Source organism: Spermophilus citellus (assembly GCF_964194105.1).
Source record: "Spermophilus citellus genome assembly, chromosome: 11".
NCBI lineage: Eukaryota > Metazoa > Chordata > Mammalia > Rodentia > Sciuridae > Spermophilus > Spermophilus citellus.
In genome coordinates this window covers 125,164,723-125,187,728 of record NC_138192.1, presented here as the reverse complement: position 1 = coordinate 125,187,728, position 23,006 = coordinate 125,164,723, and the positions used below count along the sequence as shown (strand labels likewise).

At 35.7% G+C, this 23,006-nt stretch overlaps 1 protein-coding gene across 9 annotated transcripts in view; it reads right to left on the bottom strand.

Moving 5' to 3' along the window:
* Window positions 1–23,006, bottom strand: part of RHBDD1 (rhomboid domain containing 1) — a 177,471-nt gene that overhangs the window by 44,696 nt on the left and 109,769 nt on the right. Inside the window, exon 7 of one of the 9 annotated variants that reach the window (XM_081260756.1) lies at window positions 15,309–15,350. The exons of 7 other annotated variants lie outside the window; for them this stretch is intronic. In XM_081260756.1, the coding sequence (XP_081116882.1) occupies window positions 15,322–15,350 (29 nt within the window). In that variant the 3' untranslated portion in view covers window positions 15,309–15,321. Of the gene's footprint in view, window positions 1–892; window positions 938–15,308; window positions 15,351–23,006 lie in introns of all 9 variants that reach the window. One more of the 9 variants, XM_081260754.1, reaches the window with a different exon arrangement.

Here is a 23,006-nt window from a genome sequence, read left to right as displayed (position 1 = left end):
AACTTGCCAATTGAGAGTGCACAACTTAATATTTTTTAGTATTTTCCTGGAATTTCATAATTGTTATGGGTTAGAAAGGAGGTGTCTCCCAAAAGTTCCTATTAACATAGGAATGTTAAAGTATGAGATGATTAGATTCCAAGAGCTGTAGCCTAATCAGAGGATCAATCCATTTGATGGACTAATAACTGGGTGGTAACTGAAAGCAAGTAGGGCATGGCTAGAGGAGGTAGGCCTTCCTTCATCATTTAATTCTACATTTTATTCATCCATCATCGGATGATAGGCAGTTGGGTTTTTTAAACTTTTTCTTTGGCTACTATAAATAAGGTTACCATGAACTTTCATGTACAAGTTTTTGTGTGGACATACGTTTTCATTTCTCTTAGAAATTACTGGTTTATATATTAAGGTTAAACTCTACATTTGACCTGAGTAACTGCCAGACTATCATCCAAAGCAGCTATACCATTTTGCAATTCCATTAGCAGTGAAAGAATGTTTTAATTTATCCACATCCTTGCTGGTATTTAAGACTACCTTTGGGGGGAAAAAAGATTATTGTAGTCTTGTATTGGGATTTATATACAAAGTGTTCTCCCTTAAATTTATGTACTGGAAACATGATATTCAATGCAGCAATATTCAGGGGCAAAATGATTAGGTTAGGAGAGCTGTAGCCTGATCAGTGGATTATTCCATTTGATGGATTAATATTTTGAATGGATCACTGGGTGGTAACTGGGGCAGGTGGGGTGTGGCTGGAGGAGGTAGGTACTGATAGTGTGTCCCTGGTGACTGTATTTGGTCCCTGGTCCTCTCTGTTTCCCGGCCGCTAAGAGCTGAGCAGTTTTCCTCTGTCATGCCCCTCTGCCATGATGTTCTGACTCACCTCAAGCCCAGAGCAGTGGAGTTAAGATTACCATGGACTGAATCTCTGAAATCACAAGCCAAAATAAAGGTGTTCTCATTAGATATTTTGGTCACAGCATCAAAAATCTTATAAACACACCATCCTAGTGGATGTGAAGAGGTATCTCGTTGTGTTTTTTAATTGCATTTCCTCAAAAATAATGATACAGCAATTTCTTATGTGCTTATGGGCCATATGTATGTCATTTTGGAGAAATGTCTATTTAGATCATCTGCCCAGTTTTTAAGTGGGCTGTCTTATTACTGAATTATAAAAGTTCTTTACATTTTCCATATAAAAGTTCTTTATCAAATATATTGTTTGAAAATATTTTCCCTATTTTGTGATTGTCTGTTCAATTTTTTTATGGTGTTCCCTGCAGCAGAAAAGTTTTACATTTTGATAAAGTCTAATTTATATGTTATTCATTTGATGCTTTGTTTTTGGTATCTAATCCAGTCCATGAAGATTTACATGTATACTGTCTTCTAGGAGTTTGGCAATGTTAGTTCCCACGTTTAGGTTAGTGAGCTGGTTCTATACCTGACCCAATGGTGCTAAACCATGCCCACTGCTTGCTATGCCTTAAGATCCAGTCCCTTGATATTTGTGCTTTAAACAGGACCAGAAATTGGTGTGAATTTCATCCTGTAGGCAGCATGAATACAATGAGCACAGAATAGACTTCCGCTGAACTCTTTCACAGATGGAAATTCCACAGTCTCAAGATACCTCACTGAGATCATCAATCAAGAGATATTCATCTTTCTTGACAATGACATAGGAAGTAAATAAAAGTGCAGCACTAGATGTGGGGAACACTCATAAACAAAGAGGGAAGAAGAACACACTCTGGGTTGGTTTGGCTTTGGAATATCACATTATTGAAGAGTGGGTCTAATTGCCAGAGGCCAAGCAGCAAGGAGACACCTCTGTCTCTGCATCATGCTTAGTACTCCTGCAAGTCACTGCCTTAGTGTTGGGTCTCTTCCCTCATCTCCTGTTGCAGCTTCTGTCGTTTGTCTGCCTAAATTTCTGAGCATGGAGGAGTCAGATCTCCCTGCCTACTGTTTTGTGGAAAAGGAAAACTAATAATTAGAATCATTTCTCTACTCTAAACCCTAAAAGAAAGAGAAGGTTATAGAAGATGAAGCCCAAACTTAGACTAACACTGAAAACTGAAACAAACAAACAAACACACACACACACACATACACACACACCAAAAAAGTTGTTTGAGAAATTTGTGATCTATACCCTGAAATCATTAGCCAGATTCTTTGGGAACTTGTGATGGTATGCAATGTCTCCTAAAGACCAGGCAAAAAACCTGGTTGGCTACATTTTGTCTAGGCTAAAGCTCAGAGTTTCTGTAAGGCTACATTTAAAGATGATGGACTAATTAGCCTGATGGAGGATATTTCAAGATAGCACAGCATTCAGTTAGTGGCACTGATATTGCTGGCAGTTTTTCTGGCCACAATAGGAACAGAACACAGAACTAAAAAACTTTTTTTAAAAAGTGCACATAAAGCTGGGATTAAGAAAAAGTGTGCTTGCACATATAGAGCACTATTTTTCATACCTCTGTTCACGCCAGCTTATGCCATTACACATGTACTCTTTTTTTTGCATTACAATTCTTAATACACATATATACCACAAATAAGGATTGTAATGAAAAAAAAATTTTTTTAAAAAGAAAGAAAGGTGTGCTTGCTGAAGAGATTACAGCCCCTAAGGCAATGCTAAGAACTTTGCAATGAGACAATAGGAAAGATGGCTCTGGGCATCTCAGGAATTTGCAAGACTATACCCATGTCAGGCTCATGGATGGAAAAAGGAAAATTCCTTTGAGAAGAGATCATGGGAGCATCCTACTCACACAAGTGGTCCTAAAAAGTTATTTCACTATCCTGAGCCACAGAGCACTCAAAGGTCCCTACAGCTGTGTTCCAGGGGGCCAGGTATTATGTGAGCTGTAAGCAGGCCCTTGGCATCACCCACATGGTGCTGGTTCTGCAGAAATATGGGATGCTTAAGTTAAGGGGTCATGAAGCCTTTCACTGAGATTTCTCAGGAAAGCCTGGGAGGCCAGGCAAATGCAGCAGAGTTGGAGTCCATGGAGTGTCCTTGAGAGGGTAATGCTTGAAGCTGTAAAGGTAAAGTTAAAGCAGGAATGAAGACCCCAGGAGTTAAGAGATGTCAGTGATATGGACTGTCTGCTGAGAAAAGATGCTAGCTGTGGAGACAGCCAGGCTATAAGAAAGCCCATGTGCACTGCAATTGCCATGGGCAAAGGTGCAGGGCTGCCCAAACCCTTTATACAGAACATCTTGCCACTGAGTCCTAGATGCTATCCACAGAGTTAGGAGCCCCGTTTGTTCAGCTGGGTTTTGGTCTTGCTTTGGCCCCATCTCTTTCATTCATTGCCCTTATTCCTCTCTTTTGGAATGAAACTTTATTCAGTGCCACTGTATATTGGATATATGCAACTTGTTTTTAATTTTTTACAGGGATTCCCAGCCAAGAGTTTGCTTGAATCTCGGGAGACTTTCACGTGGACTGGACTTTTCAGCAATACTAAAATTGTTAAGACTACAGGACTCCTGGAGATGGAGTGTGTGTGTGTGTGTGTGTGTGTGTGTGTGTGTGTATGTGTGATGCTGGGGACTGAACCAAGGGCCTTGTACTTGCAAGGCAAGAACTCTACCAGCTGAGCTATATCCCCAGCCCCAACTTTTTGCATTTTGCAATGAGATGGACATGAGCTTTTAGGGGCAGAATGTTATGGTTTAGATATGAGAGCTGTCTTCCCAGAGCTCTTGGATTAACACAGGAATGTTCATGGGTGAAATGATTGGATTGTAAGGGCTGTAACTATAGTTCATCCTAGTTTTGAATGAACTAGGTGGCTAGAGGAGGTGCTTCACTGGGGAACTGCCCTGGAAGGATGGTTCTTGTGCAGCCCATTCCTCTCTCTCTCTGCTTCCTAATGGTGCCACAAACTAAGCAGCCTTCCTCCACTAGGCCTTACCCACCTCATTCTGAGGCCAGAGCATGGAACTGGCTATCTATGGACTGAGACTCCTGAAACCATGAACCCAAATAAATTTTCCTCGGCTATGTTTTTGTTGTTCAGTAAATTGGTCACTGTGATGCAAAATCTGACTAAAACAACCAGGCATGTATACAAGAAGAGGAAAAACCATGTGTGGACACAGAAAAAGGTAGCAGCCATCTGCAACCTAAGGAAAGCAACCTTGGGAGAAATCAAACCCGTTGGCACCCTGACCTTGGACTTCTAGCCTCTGGAGAAGAAAATAAATTTCCATTGTTTAATTAACACAGTCTGTAATGTGTGCATGGCAGCCCTAGGAAACTAGTATAAATTTTTTCATGTTAATTTAAAATAGCAAACTAATAATTATTTATATTAATTATAAATTATTGAAAATGACACCATTAGCATGCTCTACAATACATGAATGGCAAAATGTATGATTAAAATGTAACAATTAAATATTCAGACTCTGAGACTAGACTGCCCGGGTTCCAATCTCAGTTCTACTCCATATCAAATATGAGTCGTCAGAACTCTTGAGTATCTGCACACACAGGTACACATACAGACACAGGCCACTTACAATGGCACCTGCTATGCTATGGCTTAGTACATTCCCTCTACCTTTCCCCCCACCAAGTAAAGCGATTTTAAAACCCAGATTTGATATTGTTGCTTTCCTACTTAAAACTCTCAATGGTTTAGACTATTCTCAGGATTAAGAGCAAAACCCTTAAACTCAGAAACTGGGCCCTTCATAACCTGCACACCACCTCTCTCTCTCCCCATCCTGATAACCTGCCATCTTGGTCCCCACACTGCAAAATACACTGTAGTCACAATCTACTTCATTCCTCCAATAGATCATCTTCCTATGTCTGAACTTTTATTTATTTTCTCTGCTTTACTCACTCCTCTATTCAAATCCTTCACTAACTTCTCATTATATTCAGGGTAAAGACAAAACCCATAGATGGGCCATGGTTTGGAATATATTTATTCAAAATTAGGATCAATACCTAGATTGCTCCAACCTTACACTTCATACATTTATTCACACACAATAAAAGCATGTTCACTCTATATATTTTGTCTGTTGACCTTTGAGACAAATAAGGTGATAGATGTTGAAATGTCACTATGACTCAGTAGGAAAAAATCCATGTTTTGGGCGGGGTAGAGGAGTAGAACCCGGGATTGAACCCAGGAGCACTTTTAACAACCAAGCAACACCCTCAGCCCTTTATTTTTATTATTTATTTTGAGACAGAGTCTTGCTAAGTTGCTCAGGGCATCACTAAATTGCCAAGGCTAGCTTTGAACTTGCGGTCCTCCTGCCTCAGCCTCCTGAGCCAGTGGGATTATAAGCGTGCGCCAACACACCCAGCCAAAATTCAAAATTCTGAGTTTAGAATAAATGATATCCCATCGTACACCTCTCTTCTGTTTACTATAGGTGCAATTTCTATTTTATTTTTCTAAAGTTAAGTAGTTGTCTATTCATATAACCACAAAAGAGCAGGAGAAAGATTTTTTTAAAAAAATATGTACAAGTCTTGACAGTTTTAAGGACAGTGCTTATTTGGTCTCATTATTTTGCCAGTTAATTGACAGGGGAAAATGTCCTAATTGCTCATTAACTCTGATGATGCTCCCCTTGTCTGGTGTCAAGGTCTGAGAGATACAGAGTGCATAGCAACTATATAACTGCTGCCCCTATAGGGGGACAAAGCATTAGGTTCATACAGCTAAAAAGCAGATGTTTTGGTTTTGGTTTTTAAAAATCCTACCTATGAGAGAGTAGAATTTGGTGGTGAGTTGCTTTTTCCTGAGGCTAACAAAATGAACCACAGAGCTGATTAAATACTATTTTCTGGAGCTACATAGGCTTTTTATAGCCATTGCTTATGAAAATCATTCTTGGTTAGATTGTAGTCTGTGAAAATGACAACTGATTTAAAAGGCAAGCAGAGAACAGCTTTCGTTAGTGCTGCTTCACTTCCACCCTCCCCTGTCCCTACTGGTAATGAGCAAAAGCATAACAGAAATAAACTGACAATATAGGCATTGTTTAGTGGCCACTGGGATCCCAGCACCGCACCCACCCCCCAACACACAAAGAAATATAGCATTCCTCTAAATGTCTATGCCCACATAACAAGAAGCTCTGTCCACATGAACTGTCTACATACTACATATCCAATGTTTATGTTATCTAAAACATGAAACAGCAAATAATTAGGCCTATCAAGGGGTAGGAAATGTGTCATAACCTGACAAAGGTCATAATCTCAAAGTTAAACTCAATCGGGCCTCACTGGGCCTGCATTATCTAAGCCAGGGGTTTAATTCCCTCCTTGCCAAAAAGCATTCTCCTCAGTAAATTACTTGAGGCTCAAAATTTGTCTTTGTCACAGCACAGTGTGCCAAAAGAGGGGCCCTGCTAACCCCCTGAGACACAGTTTATTTAAAGACATAATGAAGACAGCAGGTGTCCCATACAGATGTCACTTCTTCTAGAAGACACTTATTAAACATTTTATCTCCCTTAATGTCCATGGATTAGCTACATTTTATATCAGCATCATATTAGCTAAAAGCAAATGGTTTCCTTTTAGTCTCATTAAGCTGAAAATTAAATACTACTGGGCTTTGGATTGTTTTCGTTTGATCTGTAAAGAATCCTGAACACAAAGATTCAAGAGTCAATTCATATTGTTCTCTAGTAATACAAAATTGCATTTTGCAAAACAAAAATGCTCTTCTACAGAAAGAGTTCCAGACCACTGTTTCCCTTGCCAACCCAACCCCAAGTTCTAAACACCTCACTCAAACTTTCACTGAGGTTAATCAGAGAAGATATGAAAACATGGCATTCAATAAAACTTATGGAGCTTTCAATGTTGCATACTGTAAGGTAAATGGAAGGGCCTGTTGCCCAGATTCCTAAATGGTATGCTAAAGCGGCCTAAAACTAAGGTTGAATGCAGTGAGTTTTGGAAATCTCAAGAAAGAAAGAAATTGTTTCCAGTTTGGGGCTGTTATGAGTAAAGCTGCAATGAACATGTTTTGTGTGGACTTATATTTTCAAATCTCTTCGGTAAAATCTAGGAGTGAGATTGCTGGGTAGGCATTATTTAACTTCATTAAAAACTGCCAGTTTTCCAACTAGGTGTACTATTTTACAACTAGTGCAGAGAGTTCCAGTTGCTCACATCTTAATCAGCACTTGAGATTATCAGTCTTTTAAGTTTTAGCCATTCTAATGTAGGTGTAGTAGAAACTCATTATGATTTTAGCTTTTGCATTTCCCTGATGAACAATGATGATTGTCACTGACTTTGAACAAGTAAAATTAGCCTACCGTTACAGAAGTCAGAAGAGTGTTTATCCTTAATTGAGACTGTGGCTACATGATTGCATACATATGTAAAACTCATTAAGCTGTCTGTACACCTGTGATTTATGCATTGTGCTAATAAAAATAAAGGGGAAGGGGAATGAAGAAATCACTGTAGTAACTAGGGACAACTAGCTGCTAATAACAAGAGCAATTGATAACTTTAGTCTGGAAGGTTTGGAGTAGATGAAAAAGTAAAGAAGGGATCACACAAACAGGAAAGGGAGAGAAAGGCCAGAGAGCTCATAGTCCTTCCTCTGTCCAGTCAGAACATCCTGCAGAGACTGCAGAACACTGGAGAAGAGACAGTTTTCTCTGCATTTCACTACAAAACACAGCTTTATGTCTCACATTAACTAGGACCATAGAGAGTAGAAAAAAATACTTAATATTTTGGTAATGTATGAAATAATTTCCATAACATGCTTTTCTTTACAAATATTCTATATGAAGAAATTTTAGAACTGAAGTTCAGCCAAATAAGAGAATATAAGTCACTATAATCATATTCCTAAAAAGTAAAGATAACTGGCATTTTTGTTAAATATTATTTCTACCTTTAAAATAATACCTTTACTAAGTCTGACTAAAACAAATGAGTTTACCAGAAACAAAGTACCTTGCTTCTCATCTGACACACTGTGAACTTGCTTCTTTGTCTTTTTAATGGCTCAGTATTATTCTATATGATGATTTATTTAACTTGTCTCTTATCTCTGCATGATTAGGCCATTTGCAATTTTCCAAAGCAAACAATTACAATGTAATTTTAATTAGGTTAATATTTATACTAATCTTAATAACTTTGTGCAATTTGGGTTCTATGTTACAACAAAAGTAGATTTAAATAACAGATGTGATAAAAGATCATCTTTACATCCTCTAATTGAGATTGGTGGAGATACATAAATATATATTATGCATGACTCTCACATCTGGCTCTCTATAACTAAGTACAACAAAATTATAAATAATTTGAATTCTTAGAGAACTGCCATCTGATGAAACTAGACCACTCTGAAAGCTACTCGTGATTCTATGATAAATAGAAACCATATTGGTTTTCTCTCTAGCAAAACAACACAATAAAACAAATTGGAAAAAGTGAGCAACTCTGAGTGAGACTGCTTCAAGGAGGTGACACAGACAGTAGTGAAGATTCTCATATGAATAATTGCTATTGATGAGTAACCAGAGTGATGTGCAGTAGCTCAACCTAAAATTCTGGTGTCTGAGGCACACTTAATGTGAACACTTTAACTCATTTTTTGTTATGAATCTTTCTTCTGTAAAAGGAAAACTACTAAAGACAAGTTAAGTTCTATTTAAATTAACATTGCAAATATCCTTGATTCATGTTGCTAATATGTATATACTAAAAACAGTATTTTTAAGGCCCGGTATGATGGTGAGCATGGAAGTCCCAACAGTTGGGAGGCTGAGGTGGGAGGACAACTCAAGACCAGGAGTTCGAGACTAGGCTGGGCACTGTAGTGAGACCCCATCTCAAAAACCAAAAGAGAATAAAAAATCCCAATATTTTCCAACTATTATGTGCTATAATTTTTGGCAAAAATAATGACAACCCAACAGATTATTTACAATTGTTTACAGTAAGCATTTGTTTGGGGGGGGGGGATGTCCTGTGAGATACAGGCTTCTTATATAAGAAGGACATTCCTTCCCCATACAAACAATTTGTTTTACAACTTTTAAACTACTGTCAGGAAAACATGCAAACATAATATGCTATAGAAATAAGTTAAATATTTTATCTTTGGGTTTTAAATATTTTGATAAATTATAGTCGCATATAATTGTGGGGTAGAGAGTGATGACATAATATGCATACACATAAACTAAGCAAAGGATCAAAGTAATACTAACATGTCCCTTCCCAAGACTGAAATGGCAGTTATATATTTAATATGCTTAACAACATGGCACTTTATGGACATTAAAAGAGATCACCATTCAAGTTTAAGATAAAATGTTAAGACACTCTTTGAAAAGTGTAATATATACTTTTGATATGTTCTTATGATGTTTAAGAAAGAATTAGAAAACTAATATTAAAAACAAATACAATTTTGTTAATTGAAAATATAAACTATTGAGTTTGTAAAACAAAGTCTGAGGCCTTCACCTCAAAAAAGGGCGGGGCAGGGATCCCATTTTATTATGTGTTATTACAAATTTCTTTACAACCTCAATTTTTTGACCAAAAAGAAGGTAAGATCCATGGCAATTTTAACATACTATCCAATATGTCCTTTTCAAAATAATATATTTTTAGAGAAATAAGCAATTCTGAATCAGGCCGATAGTAATGGTTTTCTCCAACTGGACTTGATCTTATAAAACACTAAATACACATATCAATAGCTCCTAAGATTAAAAATTACATAAATGAGTATCCAAACCATTATACTGATAAACTTCATATTCCATAAATTCTTACATTAGGGAATCATAATAGCTGAAGTAGAGAATATAGCACTAGTAAGTAAAGTGGTCACCTTACGTAAGTCAACTTACCAATGAATGGAACTGGAAGGGTTTCTGAAGAATACTTAATTCAACATCTCCATTATAAACTGCATCTCTTTCCTAACTCTAATATATTGCTTAAGTGGAACTTAAGCAGGTCACTTAAATTTCCTGCTGTTCACCCAAAAGAAGAGCCTTTTTACCTTAGTGGTGAAGAACAAGATTTATTCACTTCTGTAGCTTTACTGCTTATAATGCTGATACATAGGAGGGGCTCAAATAAGGACTCACTGAGTGACCGAATGAATAACAATACTGAGCAACATCACAAATGTGCAAGGCAGTATTCTGAAAACATTAATATTTGGTAGCCCAAAAGTAGTTTGTGGGGGGCATAGGTAATAAGTGGCTAAAAGTATTTATTAATTTTTTTGGTACTTTTATTGTTAAATGCACACATTAGCATATAAAAAATGATTTTCAATAAATGGTGATTTGGAGGGTAGGTGGAAGAAAAAAATTATAAAGTAATTCATATATAACAATGTCAATTTCCCAAATATGTTTAAATTTCATGTACACATGTCTCTCTTTAAAGCAATAGCTGGTGTGTAGTTAATATTTTAAAGTCTGGAACCTAAACAGAAGACTGGCACTTCCCTAGAGGACCTAAACAGAATTCTGGTCCACTTTATTATTTTTCTTCTTGGCTGAAATATTCACATGTTGTTTTACAGATTTGAAAAATCATGTGTAGTACTTATATTTTTTACATGCTCAATTTCACATCTCCAATATCAAACTTTATTCACTGAAATGAATACCTCCAACACACAGAGTAGCAAGTAAGAACCAGTAATCTAAAGCAAGTGATTGTTCTGCACTGAAATTGCTTTTAGACAATCTGGCAGATGGTACTTTTTTATTACATAGAAAGTTTTCCTGGGAGAAAACACACAAAATTACTTTTAAAAAAAATGTTAACTGGTCACACAGAATTAGCAGCATATCTCTGTCCTGGCTGCAATGTTCCTGCTAAGTTAACCAAGCAAGGCAGCAGTGAAAATTTGCATATGTTAAAAACTGCCAACTGCCTACGCTTGCAATGGGCCCATGAAAGCTCATATAATCATGCAATTGAGTAAGATACCACCATCTAATGCACGTATTTATCAAATTATATCTGCCGTGCGTTGCTGTGTTAATTTATCTTCCAGAAAGCTTTCATAGTAAGCCCTAAGACCTACGTGTCAAACACCATATTCCTGATATTTTCCCATACTCCATCTCTTTATTGCTATCCTCTCTACTCCATTCCTTTACCAGAGAATAATGGAACTATAAGGGATACTGAATAGTATCAATTCAACTTCATTATAAACAAACAATAACAAAATGAAGATCTGATCAGATTTAATGACTCACACCTCAAATAAAGTCAGATTGATCAGATTGAAACTCAGGCTGCTGAAGTTCCCATTCTTTCCTTACAGATTTTAAATATTGGATATAATTTATTTTTCTCAAAAATTTCTACACAATAAAGGAACAACATACTTGTGCTACTTTCACATGCCTTGAGGTTGTTTCAGTAAAAGAAAATGTACAACTTAGAGTAAACCCTCTTTTTTTTTTTAAACTTAAATCATACATCAAATAATCTCTATGAACACATGGTGCTTAAAAAAACAAAATTCAAAGATATCATCAAATGACCTGTTAACAACAAAAGCAGTGGATATTAATTCTGAACCTAAATTTTTTCTAATATGTCTTCCCTTGTAATTTTACATCTAAAAACTAAAGAGACAAAGTAGCAATCGTTTCATTCTCAAGCCAAGACCTTTGTAGTATATTATACCATAGTTTCACATATGGCTAACCAGCTACCCCAACTGCACAGGATAGGGTGGGGGATGACAACTCTGCCTGGTTTTCACAAGACAGCCAAAGTGTGATTGTGGCTATTTGCCTTTCAGAAGAGTCTAAGAGGAGAAGCACAAGTTATTCCACATGTCAGTAAAGATTTCCAGCTTTAACCAGTACACATGCTCCAGGCTGGCAGACAGAAGTTGAAAAGGACACAGCTTTGTACCCAGTGCCAGCTGAACTTAGTGGCAGGCTATTAAAGAGAAAAAAAAAGAAGCACAAATTACACATGGAGAGATATGGGGGAGGGGAGACAAGAAAAAAGAAAAAAAAAAACAAAATGAGCTAATGTTCCTGGTTGGCATCTGCCTTTTGACTCAAAAAGAGATGGCTCTTTTCCAAAATTTTTCTATTATTATGGTATCAGCTGCTTCTTGGACATGTTTATAAAAGCTGAGACTGCCAACAGAAAAAGACAAGATTTCGGTTAACATTAGTAAGTGTACAAGTCCTTGAAATAAATAGACATTTTGTTATTTTTTCTACAAAAGCTATTTTGGTATTATTCTTAGCATGAGTTTTAAGACTTGTAATTATGGCCAGGTACTATTAGAAATATGATAATGGCAAATTCTGCAGTCAAAAAAATTGCTATCTTTATTCTTTAATTTATCTTTATACTAATTTAAATAAAGAACAGACTGAAATTTACTGCTGCAGGACTGGCACTGTATCTACCAAATGAATTTCTATTAGTTAGCCCTTTCAAATTCAGCATTATTGGTGGCTACTGCACTAACACTCCTTCATAGGAAAACCAGAAATCAAAGAAAAAACTATTACTCAAGTCTTTTTAGTAGGAACCATAATTTCTACCAACTTCATAAAGGAAAAATTCTCTTTAGTTAACAGGAGCAGCAGCAGCAGCTAATAAAATAAATGAGTAAGGGATGATAGATTCAAACTCCAATGAAGAATAAGAAATGCTCCAGCTTCCACTAGGAATCTGGAAAAAAAACTGGAAAAAACAATACTCCCATGATTACAATAAACACAAATGCTGGAACAATAAAAATTAAGAACTTTCCTTGAACTCATCAAAGAGCAGAGGTGGTTGGGAAACCAACTAAACCTTAATCTAAAACGGTACTCGAGCACTTGCTTGCTGAGGGCAGATGGTGTTGGATACGAAGAAGAATGGAGCCAAAGATGATAACTGCTTAAGGCTGAGTATGAGCTGGCAAGAGAGCACAGAACTCTTGGGGGCTGTGATATAAGGAATCCCCACCCATGTTCAGGCTATTCTCAGGTCCTCACCTAATCTCACAAAAGACTGGTGAGAGTCCAGAGAAATGCCCTTTTCCAACTTGGCTCAGCACTGAAGGAATGGTGTGAGAGGCTGCCTAGATCCTCCCTCAGGGCCCCATGGAACAAAATCCTTGACAGCCTGGAAGGAGGACACAACCAGTTTCCCTTAGGGAACTAGCAGAACACTGAGAAGGTCTGGGGCCAAACCCCTGGACACAGTGACTGACAGAACTAAAGGTTAATCAGAACAGACCCCACTTGCCTCCAGCCACCAGACTAAAGGTTCAGAGTAACAAGTAACAGCAGAATTCCACTAGGAGAGGCACAAGTGAGTGGAAGGAGAAGCCCCCTGAGCTGCAGAACAAAAGCAGGACCTTAAACCAAGTTTCAAGCAGGCACTAAGGAAAACATTCTAAGCAATCAGCCCCATCCTCCAAACAAGGTTAACACTAGAGGAAACTGAACCTTTGGTGTATCCAGTGTAAAGAAAGCAACAATCTAAATTCAATATTACTCATGTGAATCCCCTGTAATTCAAAATACTCATAGTATTCCACAGAACAAGCAAATAAATACGGAAGACCTGAACAATAGTGTTGGCTAAGTTCATCTAATTACCCTTTATGAATATTCCATCCAAGAATAGCAGAATACATATTCAAATATGCATGGCATTTGCACAGGAATGAACTCTAATATACTGTAACTAGGTATAATTTATCCTGGGAGTGCAACCCTGCTTCAACTTCAGAAATCTATAAGTTAGTATGTTATTAGACAAACAAAGAAAAAATATATAACCATCTCAAAAGATACAGAAAAAAACTTAAGTACAATTTATAATAGCATTCCCCCCTCCAAAAATTATTCATACTTAGGTATAAATCTAACAATTATAAAACATTGATCAAAGAAATAAGAAAACTCTAAATAAGCAGAGAAACCATACTGTATTTAATTTTATTTTTATGCTTTTATTAGTATATTTCAGTTATCCATAATAGTTGGATTCATTTTGACAAAATCATACATGCATGGAATAGAATTTACTCCATTTCAATTCCCAGTGCCTCCCTCCACCCCCCATTCTCCTTCCTCTATTCTACTGGTATTCTATTTACTTATTTATTTTTCACTAGTGCTTTACAGATACACATAGAGATGGAATTCATTGTGGTATATTTATACATGCACATAGTGCAATTTTGTCAAATTTATTCCATATTTCCTTCCCATTCCTGTCCCTCTTTCCTCCCCCTCAATATCCTTCTACTCCACTCATCTTTCCTCTATCTTTATTATATCAGATTCCCCTTTTCTCCTTACATTGCTCTAGCTTCCACATATGAGAGAAAACATTCCATCCTTGAATACAAAACTCATCATTATGATGTCAATTCTTTCCCAATTTATCTATAGAGCCAAAATCCTAGAAATAACTTTTCTACATATCAATAAGCTCCTTTTAAATTTTATGTTTAGAAAAGGAAATAGAGTAATCAGAACAATTTTGAAAAAGAATAAAGTTGAAGGATTCACCCTACTGATTTTAAGACTAAGGATTCACACTACTGATTTTAAGACTAACTACAAAGCTAAAGAAACCAAAGAGTGTAGTATTGGTGAAGGACCAGATAAATGAAAAGGAACAGAATACAGAAATAGCCTGAATTAAATATAACTAATTGTTATTTTAAAAAGTACAGAGGTAATATAGTAGAGAAATGGTTATCTTTTCAACAAATAGTGTTGAAATACTTAGAAGTGCACAGTATTCACTTTTGTACTTCACATCTATACCAAAAAAAAAAAGAAAGATGAAAATATGGGTTATAGATCTAAATGTAACATATGAAAATGTGGATAAAGCCTTCAGGGTTTTGGATTAGGGGGAAAATTAGATACAAAACTAAAAGCTTTAAAAATTACTAAGTTGTACCTCATCCAAATGAAAATCTTTTGTGCCACAAAAGTTACTGTTAAGAAAGTGGAAAGATAAGTCAAAGACTAGGTGGAAATATATGAAAATCATGTCTTATAAAGGACTAGTATCCAGTATGTATAAAAAAAATTTTAAACTCAGTAAGAAAAACAATCCAATAAAAACTAGGCAAAATAATGAAATTGACTGCAGCAAAGATGATACATAGGTGGCAAATAATCACATAGAAGGAAATATCATTAGCTATTAGAGAAACAAATTAAAACGATAGCCAGACACCATTTTATACTATTAGAATGGCCAAGATGAAAACTGAACATACCAAGTGCTGTAGACTATCTTAAACACCTGGAACACTCATTTGCTGTGGGTAGGAATAGAAAATGGTACAGTCATAAACAGTTTCTTAAGAAGTTAAATATGCACACATTACATAATCCAGCAAAACCAGGTATTTACTTAGGTGAAAATTTATGTTAACACTAATACCTATATGTGAATTTCTATAGCATCTTTACTCATAGGTGCCCAAACCTAGAAAAAACCCAAATGTCTTTTAACTGATGAAAGGATTAAAAACAGCAGAAAAGATGTGGTATATCCATTCAACAGAATACAGCTCAACCATAAAAGAGAACAAATTATCAATACACTTAACAAATGTACTTAACCAAGTAAAAGAAGTCAGACCCCCGAAGGTAAATATTGTATGGTTCCACTTACAAGACATTCTGGAAAAAGCAAAGCATTCTGAAGATAAAGGCAACCAGTTTTTTTTTTCCAAGATTAGGGGTAGGGGAGGCTGACTACAAAGGAAGAATGAGAGAGAAATTTTTCGAGTGATATAATTGCTCTGTATCTTGATTTTTGGGGTCACACAATTCTACAGTTTAGACAAATTTCACATAACTGTCTACCCCAAAGGAAAGATTTTACTAAAAAGAAATTTCAAAAGAGGTAAGTAAAAAATACTTAACACTGAACTCAATGAAATACTGATAGTCTTGCAAAGACCATCAAGACTACAAAAACCATTAATTAAATGGTTGTTGGGAAACAGGATATTGATAGAGTGACATAGTATCTCCTTATACTGGACATTCTAAGAGAAGAAGGAAAAAAAACATACTTTTGCAACTGAGAGATTTGAACCCAATGATGAAACTTAAGCCAGTATCAGTGGGATGGCCCAACACTTTGTATCTCCCGCTATGATGCAATATGAAGAACATGGCATCATCTAGGTCATATTTGTGTTAAAAATGTTTAACTTGAACTTAATTAAGTCCTCAAATATAAGTATCAATATACAGAAAGACATGAATGGAGAAATAAGTTAAATAACACCATGAAGAAATAATCAGACAAAATGTGGAACTTCAAAAATTCAATGAGAGTAGTCTCCTGAAAAAAAAGCAGGGTGTCATTTTATATAAAAGGAAATAATCAAATGCAACACTGAAAACTTGAAAATTTGGCTATAAAAAATGTTTTCTAAGAAAATTGGGGCATTCTATTTTTGGACTAAATATTAGATGTTTCTAAAGAAAGAAATTGAAGAAGACCTTAGAAGATGAAAAAATCTCTCACACTCTTAGATATGCAGAATTAGCATTGTCAAAAGGACATACTACTCAAAGTGTTATACAGATTTAATGCAAGTCTTATTAAAAATCTCAATGATATTCTTCATGAAAATAAAAAAAAAAGCAATCGTGAAATTCATTTGGGAAAATAAGAGACCCAGAATAGCCAAAGCAAGCCTTAGCAAGAAAAATGAAGCAGGAGGTAGACCTTAAACTATACTCTGGAATCACAGTAACAAAAACAGCATGGCAATGGCATCAAAACCGACATGAAAATAAGTGATACAGAACATAAGATACAGAGACTAACCCACACATGAATACAGTTATCTCATACTAGACAAAGGAGCCAAAAACATACATTAGAGAAAAGAGAGCAAATGATGCTGGGAAAACTGAAAATCCATAGAAAACAAAATGAAACTAAACCCTTTATCTTTTACCCTGCACAAAACTCAACTCACAGTGAATCAAAGATTTAGACACTAGAACATAGACCCTGCATCTAATAGAAGAAAAAACAGGCCCAAATCTTTACCATGTCTTAGGAACTGGCTTCCTTAACAAGACTCCTAAAGCAGAAGAAGTTAAATCAAGAATCAATAAATGGGATGGTATCAAACTGCAAAGCTTCTTCTCAGCAAAGGAAACAATCAAAAATGTGAAAGCCTATTGAATGGGAGAAAATCTTTGCCACTTGCACCTTAGGTAGAGCATTAATCTTTGCATAAAGAACTCAAAAAACTCAACACCCTTCACCCCCATCCCCCCAAAAAACAACCACCAAATAACACATCAATAAATGGGCTAAGGAACTAAGCAGGCACTTCACAGAAGAAGAAATACAACTGATCAACAAATATATAAAAAAATGTTCAACATCACTAGCAATTAGAGAAATGCAAATCAAAACTATTCTAAGATTTCATCTCACTCTAGTCAAAATGGCAATTTTCAAGAATATAAGCAACAATAAATGTTGGTGAGGATGCAAGGAAAAAAGTACACTCATACACTGCTGGTGGGACTGAAAATTGGTGCAACCACTCTGAAAAGTAGTCTGGAAATTCCTCAGAAAACCTAGAATACAACCAACATCTGACCCAGCTATCCCACTCCTCAGTTTATTCCTAAAGGAATTAAATTAGCATACTACAGTGATGCAGCCACATCAATGCTTACAGCAGCTCAACTCACAATAGCCAAACTATGGAACCAACTGAGATGTCCTTCAACAGATGAGTGGATAAAGAAAATTGTGGTACATATTCATAATGGAATATTACCCAGTCTTAAAGAAGAATGAAATTATGGCATTTGCAGATAAATGGATAGAGCTGAAGAATATCATGCTAAGTGAAATAAGCCAATACAAAAAAACCAAAGGCCAAATGTTTTCTCTGATATGCAGACGTTAACTTACAGTAAGGGGGGGAGCTAGGGAAGAATAGAGGCACCTTGTATTAAGCAAAGGGGAGTGAAGGGAAGGGTCAGGGGTATGAGAGTAAGAATGATAGTAGAATGAATCAGACATTATTACCCTATGTGCATATATGACTACACGACCGATAGTCATGTACATTCTACATCATGTACAACCAGAAGAATGAGAAGTTATACTCCTTTTATGTATGATGTGTTAAAGTGCATTCTACTGTCATGTACAACTAATTAGACAAATAAAAAAGATCTAATTTGGAAATCATGGCTAATTTTCTTTGATGTAACATGGTAGCATGGATAAGGAGCAGAAGCTCCCTTACTCTTCAGAGACGAATACTTAAGTGTTTTAAGATAAAGTAACTGGATGTCTGCATCCACTTTTCAAGGATTCAACCAAGACAAGTCCCCCATCCATCTTCTTCTGGACCGTCACATGCATACACACCAGATCTACATTCAAATGAATTTGGGGAAAACTGTAAACTATACCCACTTGAAGATCTGCAATAATACTGGTATCTAAACTTGTTCAATCACAGAATTTTATTTCCAATGAATGTTTTAAACAGCATTGGAACTAGCTTCAAGACAACAGTTCTAAAGAGACTTCTTGAAGCCCATTATACAGTAACATATGACAGCAAAGGAATTAACTTTACAAATTATTAATTTAATTTCAATTTTATTTTCCTTAAAATACTTTGCAATTATCTTAAAACACTAAAGAGACGTTTTTAAAAAGGTCTTCATTATAATTTTTTACTTTTTCTTCTATGGGAAAATACGTGGTTTGGAGTTTTTAAAATTATTTTATTTTTCATTTATTCATTTATTTCATTTTTATGTAGTGCTAAGGATCGAACCCAGTGCCTCACATGTGCTAGGCAAGCACTCTACCAATGAACTACAACCCCAACCCATGCTTTGGATTTTTATTTTGTAAATTTCTGATCATAAGGTACACACAATTTTATACCATTTGATAATTATGTTATAATCACAGTTTCATACCACTACCTTTTTAAAAATATTATTTTTCATAGTTGCATAATATTCTACCTTTAAACTAAACTATCATTGATTTAACCCTTGTTCACACTGTAGTAGTCAATCTACTTAACCTAATTAGTCCCACAGTCCTTATGTGGAACACCTATAAAAGCTTAAATTAAGCAACAAATATACTTCTTACAGTAACTTTTGAAATAAGTATTACATTTTTATAGTTCTATTCTCTTGAAAAATAGGTGAATAATTATAGCATATGGAAATATACATTTGCATTTCATATGTATATGAAAATATATAAAAAAGATACATTAAGCTCTAGGTTATCATTTATTTTAATGCATTTATGTCAATTTTGTTTAAACATTTGCAGAATTGAAAGCTTGGACTTAATAGGCTATGTTTATCCTATTACATTTATTTATAAAATAAATAACTGATAGATCCATTTTGGGCCTTAGCTCTAACATTTCCTCAGGCTAGATTTCTAGTCGAGGAATTGTGGAAGGTAAGCCTCTTGATTATATATTCTGAATGTGTTTTCCAGAAAGTTATATCAATTCACATTCTCATCAGCAGCATAGAAATGCCTGCGCCACTACCAATACTTATTGTGGTAAGATAAAAAAAAAAAAAAAAAAAAAGGAATTCTCACTGATATATAGTAAATTTTCTCAGAAACACATTGGTCATTTTGTAAATCTTTTTTGAATTATATATTCAAATCCATTTCCATTTTCCTAATGCAGTTAGCATTGATTATTATACTATATGGGTTCTTTACATTAATGACAATGTCAAATGTTTTCTTAAAAAAAATCTAGTTCTCTTTCCTTCTATAATTTTTTCATTGTTTTTCTGATTAGGAAAGTCCTGTATCTAAAAATCAACAGTAACTACTCATTTACGTCTCTTATTTTTTTTCCTTCTTTTAAAAAATATTTTATTTCCCCATTTTTATATTTCATTCAGTTTGGAATGTGAAGTATACTACTTTGTCATGATAAAAACTATTTTCCTCCTCAAGCTACTTAATTAACCCAGTACAACTTATTCAACAAACAATCTTCCAACAATACAAGTTTTCTACTCCATAAAAAAAAAAAATTAGATATGCTGGCAGTGGAACACTCACTGTAATACAGAATGCTAAACAAGGTCACTGTGTTTCAGGCGTATCAAGTGGCTATTTGGATGACAAATGTCAAGTACTCAGTGCTTTTGTGATTTTTCTGTAACTAGAATGAAAATTCATCTGTAGGAGAAAAATCTATGACTCTGTTAAAAAGAAAGGTGAGATGATGAAATTAGTTGAGTACCAACTCCACTTGTCTGTCACAGCAGTTTTACATTATAAGAATTTGAAACAACCCCAAAGTAGAAGCCAAATTTTTCCAATCAAACAAGTAATTAGGGACAGCTGGAAACAAAACCCTCAGCTTCAAAATAATCTCAGAAATAGTCTTCTCACCAAAAGTAATTAAGTCTTATAGTCTCTGATGTACAAAAACCTTTCTTTATAAAGTAAAATAATTCTTTTAACTTCACTGTAATGTTTTAAAGATGACAAAACATAAAAATTACTTAAAGGTATAAGAAAATTTTAAGTTATTTCTATTGTCATTCAATATACTGTTCTGAGTTTTTTATAAGAAGTTTCTAAAAATAGGATTAAATGTATGAAAAGAAATTAACATTAATATCATATTACTTTCTGAAACCTTTCAAGGTAGTATGTGTCTGATTTCCCCCCATTACTAAATGGTTAAATATTACTTATTTTTAAGCATGAAAAATAAAAACTACTTAACATTAGCCTGGTGATAAACATTCTTCAGTAATGAAAAAGTCTCAGAAATTTACTCAAGCTTCCTTCTAATCAACAGAATGTTAGACTCTTCTGTAGCTTTATTCCAGGCCCTAGAATTGCTCCAAACTCACCCGGTCCATCAGAGGATGCTTTCACCTACTGATCTCCCGCACTCTTGTCTCTGAGAGACAAATGACTCTAGGAAGTTCTACTTTTTTTTTTCTTTCTGAGAAAGACACCTGTACTTCTATTATTAATTACCTGCCTGACTACTGATGGGGACATATTATAAGCCTTTAGAAATAAAACTTCAAAAAGTATGTTCATCTGTCTACATTTCCTTTCTCCGACTACATTTCACATAGATTTTTCTACATTCCCATTCAAATATCCTGACTCAGGATACCTGATTTTTCTGACTTTCTATCACCCTTTAGTAATTTTTGACATGGGGGGATGAAACAGGCTGTTTAAAATCTATGCCGAGAAGCTCTGTCTTGCCCTGCTTGTTCCATTATATTTCATGTCTAACTCAATAATGATTAAATCCTTGAGCATAGGAAGAACCATGAAAACTGTTTTAAAATACAGGCTCTGGGACTCTTCATCCAGTTTTCAGGATTCTACAGCCTAGGCATGCTTTAAATGATGATACTGGCTATCTACTGATAATATTTAATGCAGTATTACAAAAATGGCCCCAATGCTGTACCTTTCCGTCTATCAATAACCTCTTGCAATTCGATTGCTATTCTCCAACAAGAGGGCAAATCTATTTCCCTTTCCTGTAAATGTGCTTAGATAACAAAACACTACAGAAATGACACTGTGCTATCCTAAGCCTTGATTGTTTCCACATTTTCCCTTGGAAACTTTATACTGTGTCCTTGTGAATGAGCCTAAGCTAGTCTGCTGGATGAGGATGGATGCATGGCCCAATCACCAACATCAGAGGACAGTCATTTATGTAAATAAGGCCATTCTAGATCAGCCAGCCCCTAACAGGCCACTGCAGACACTGTAGCTCACCAGCCAAGTTCAGGTAGCCTAGCCCAGCTGACCTACACATTCTTGAGCAAAATGATTCCTGTCTTAAACCACAAGTTTTGGGGTCATCTGTCCATCGTGATAGGTTACTGACACATAGTTCTAATTCTCTTTACTTGAGAAATACTGATTTATCTCTTCTACACTTCTCCTGTTACCTTCATGGTCCAGGTTCTTATTTCTTGTTCAGACTATTAGGATGCGGTCTTCTAGTTTGACTACCTATTTGCTATTGTCCTCCACTTCCAGGCACACTTTTGTTGCTATGACTATATTCCTTCAAGTAAGAAACTATATTGACTTGTGTTTTCTCACAATCAAACATAATGCCTGGTACCCTGCAAGTGCTCAATCCTTGTTTGTAGAATGACTGCTGCTGGATTCATAAACAAAACACAACTCTGAACACAGCAGACTCTCATGCAGAGCTCCACTGGTATTTATACCATACGCTGGTTCATTTTTCACTTGGCCTATTTAATTCTAGGACTTGTAGCCCCAGCCTAGCTTCCCACTCTTCTTCCTCCTTTCTCCTAATGCTGTGTTCAAGAGTGAGGGCTGGCTGAACACACCCTTTATTTCTGTGTCCATGATGTTACTCAGATTCCTACTTAGAATGCCCTTCCAGGATTCTGCAAATTCGACAAATTCTTGAAGGTCCGGTTCAAAGGCCACCTCCTCTGTGAAAATCAGATAGCTCTCCTTAAGAAAAAGCTCACCTGCTTCCTTTGCCTCTAGTACTCAGGATCTCGCTGAGACAGGACCGTCACTTGACATCATGGTTACTTGTACAGTGTATAAGCATCTGCCCTGCCAGACAGTGTGAACTTTTTCAAGGCAAGTTCCATTTTTTAATCTATGTTAACATAGTACGCTACATAGAACATAAGAAGACCTTCATAAATGCTTAGTGAATGAATGGGTACTTTCTAGTCACTACTAAAAACAAACAAACAAAAGTCAAACACAGAACAAAGATGTCAGAATAAATACACTGGTTCTCATATAGCAGTTTATAGAAGAATCTTCCGGAAAATGTGTTAAAAGTACAAATTCCTAGTCTCTGCTCCTAGAGAGATTGGTTCAACAGAATTCAAACCTGAGTTTGTGTGGCTCCTGTGAGTTT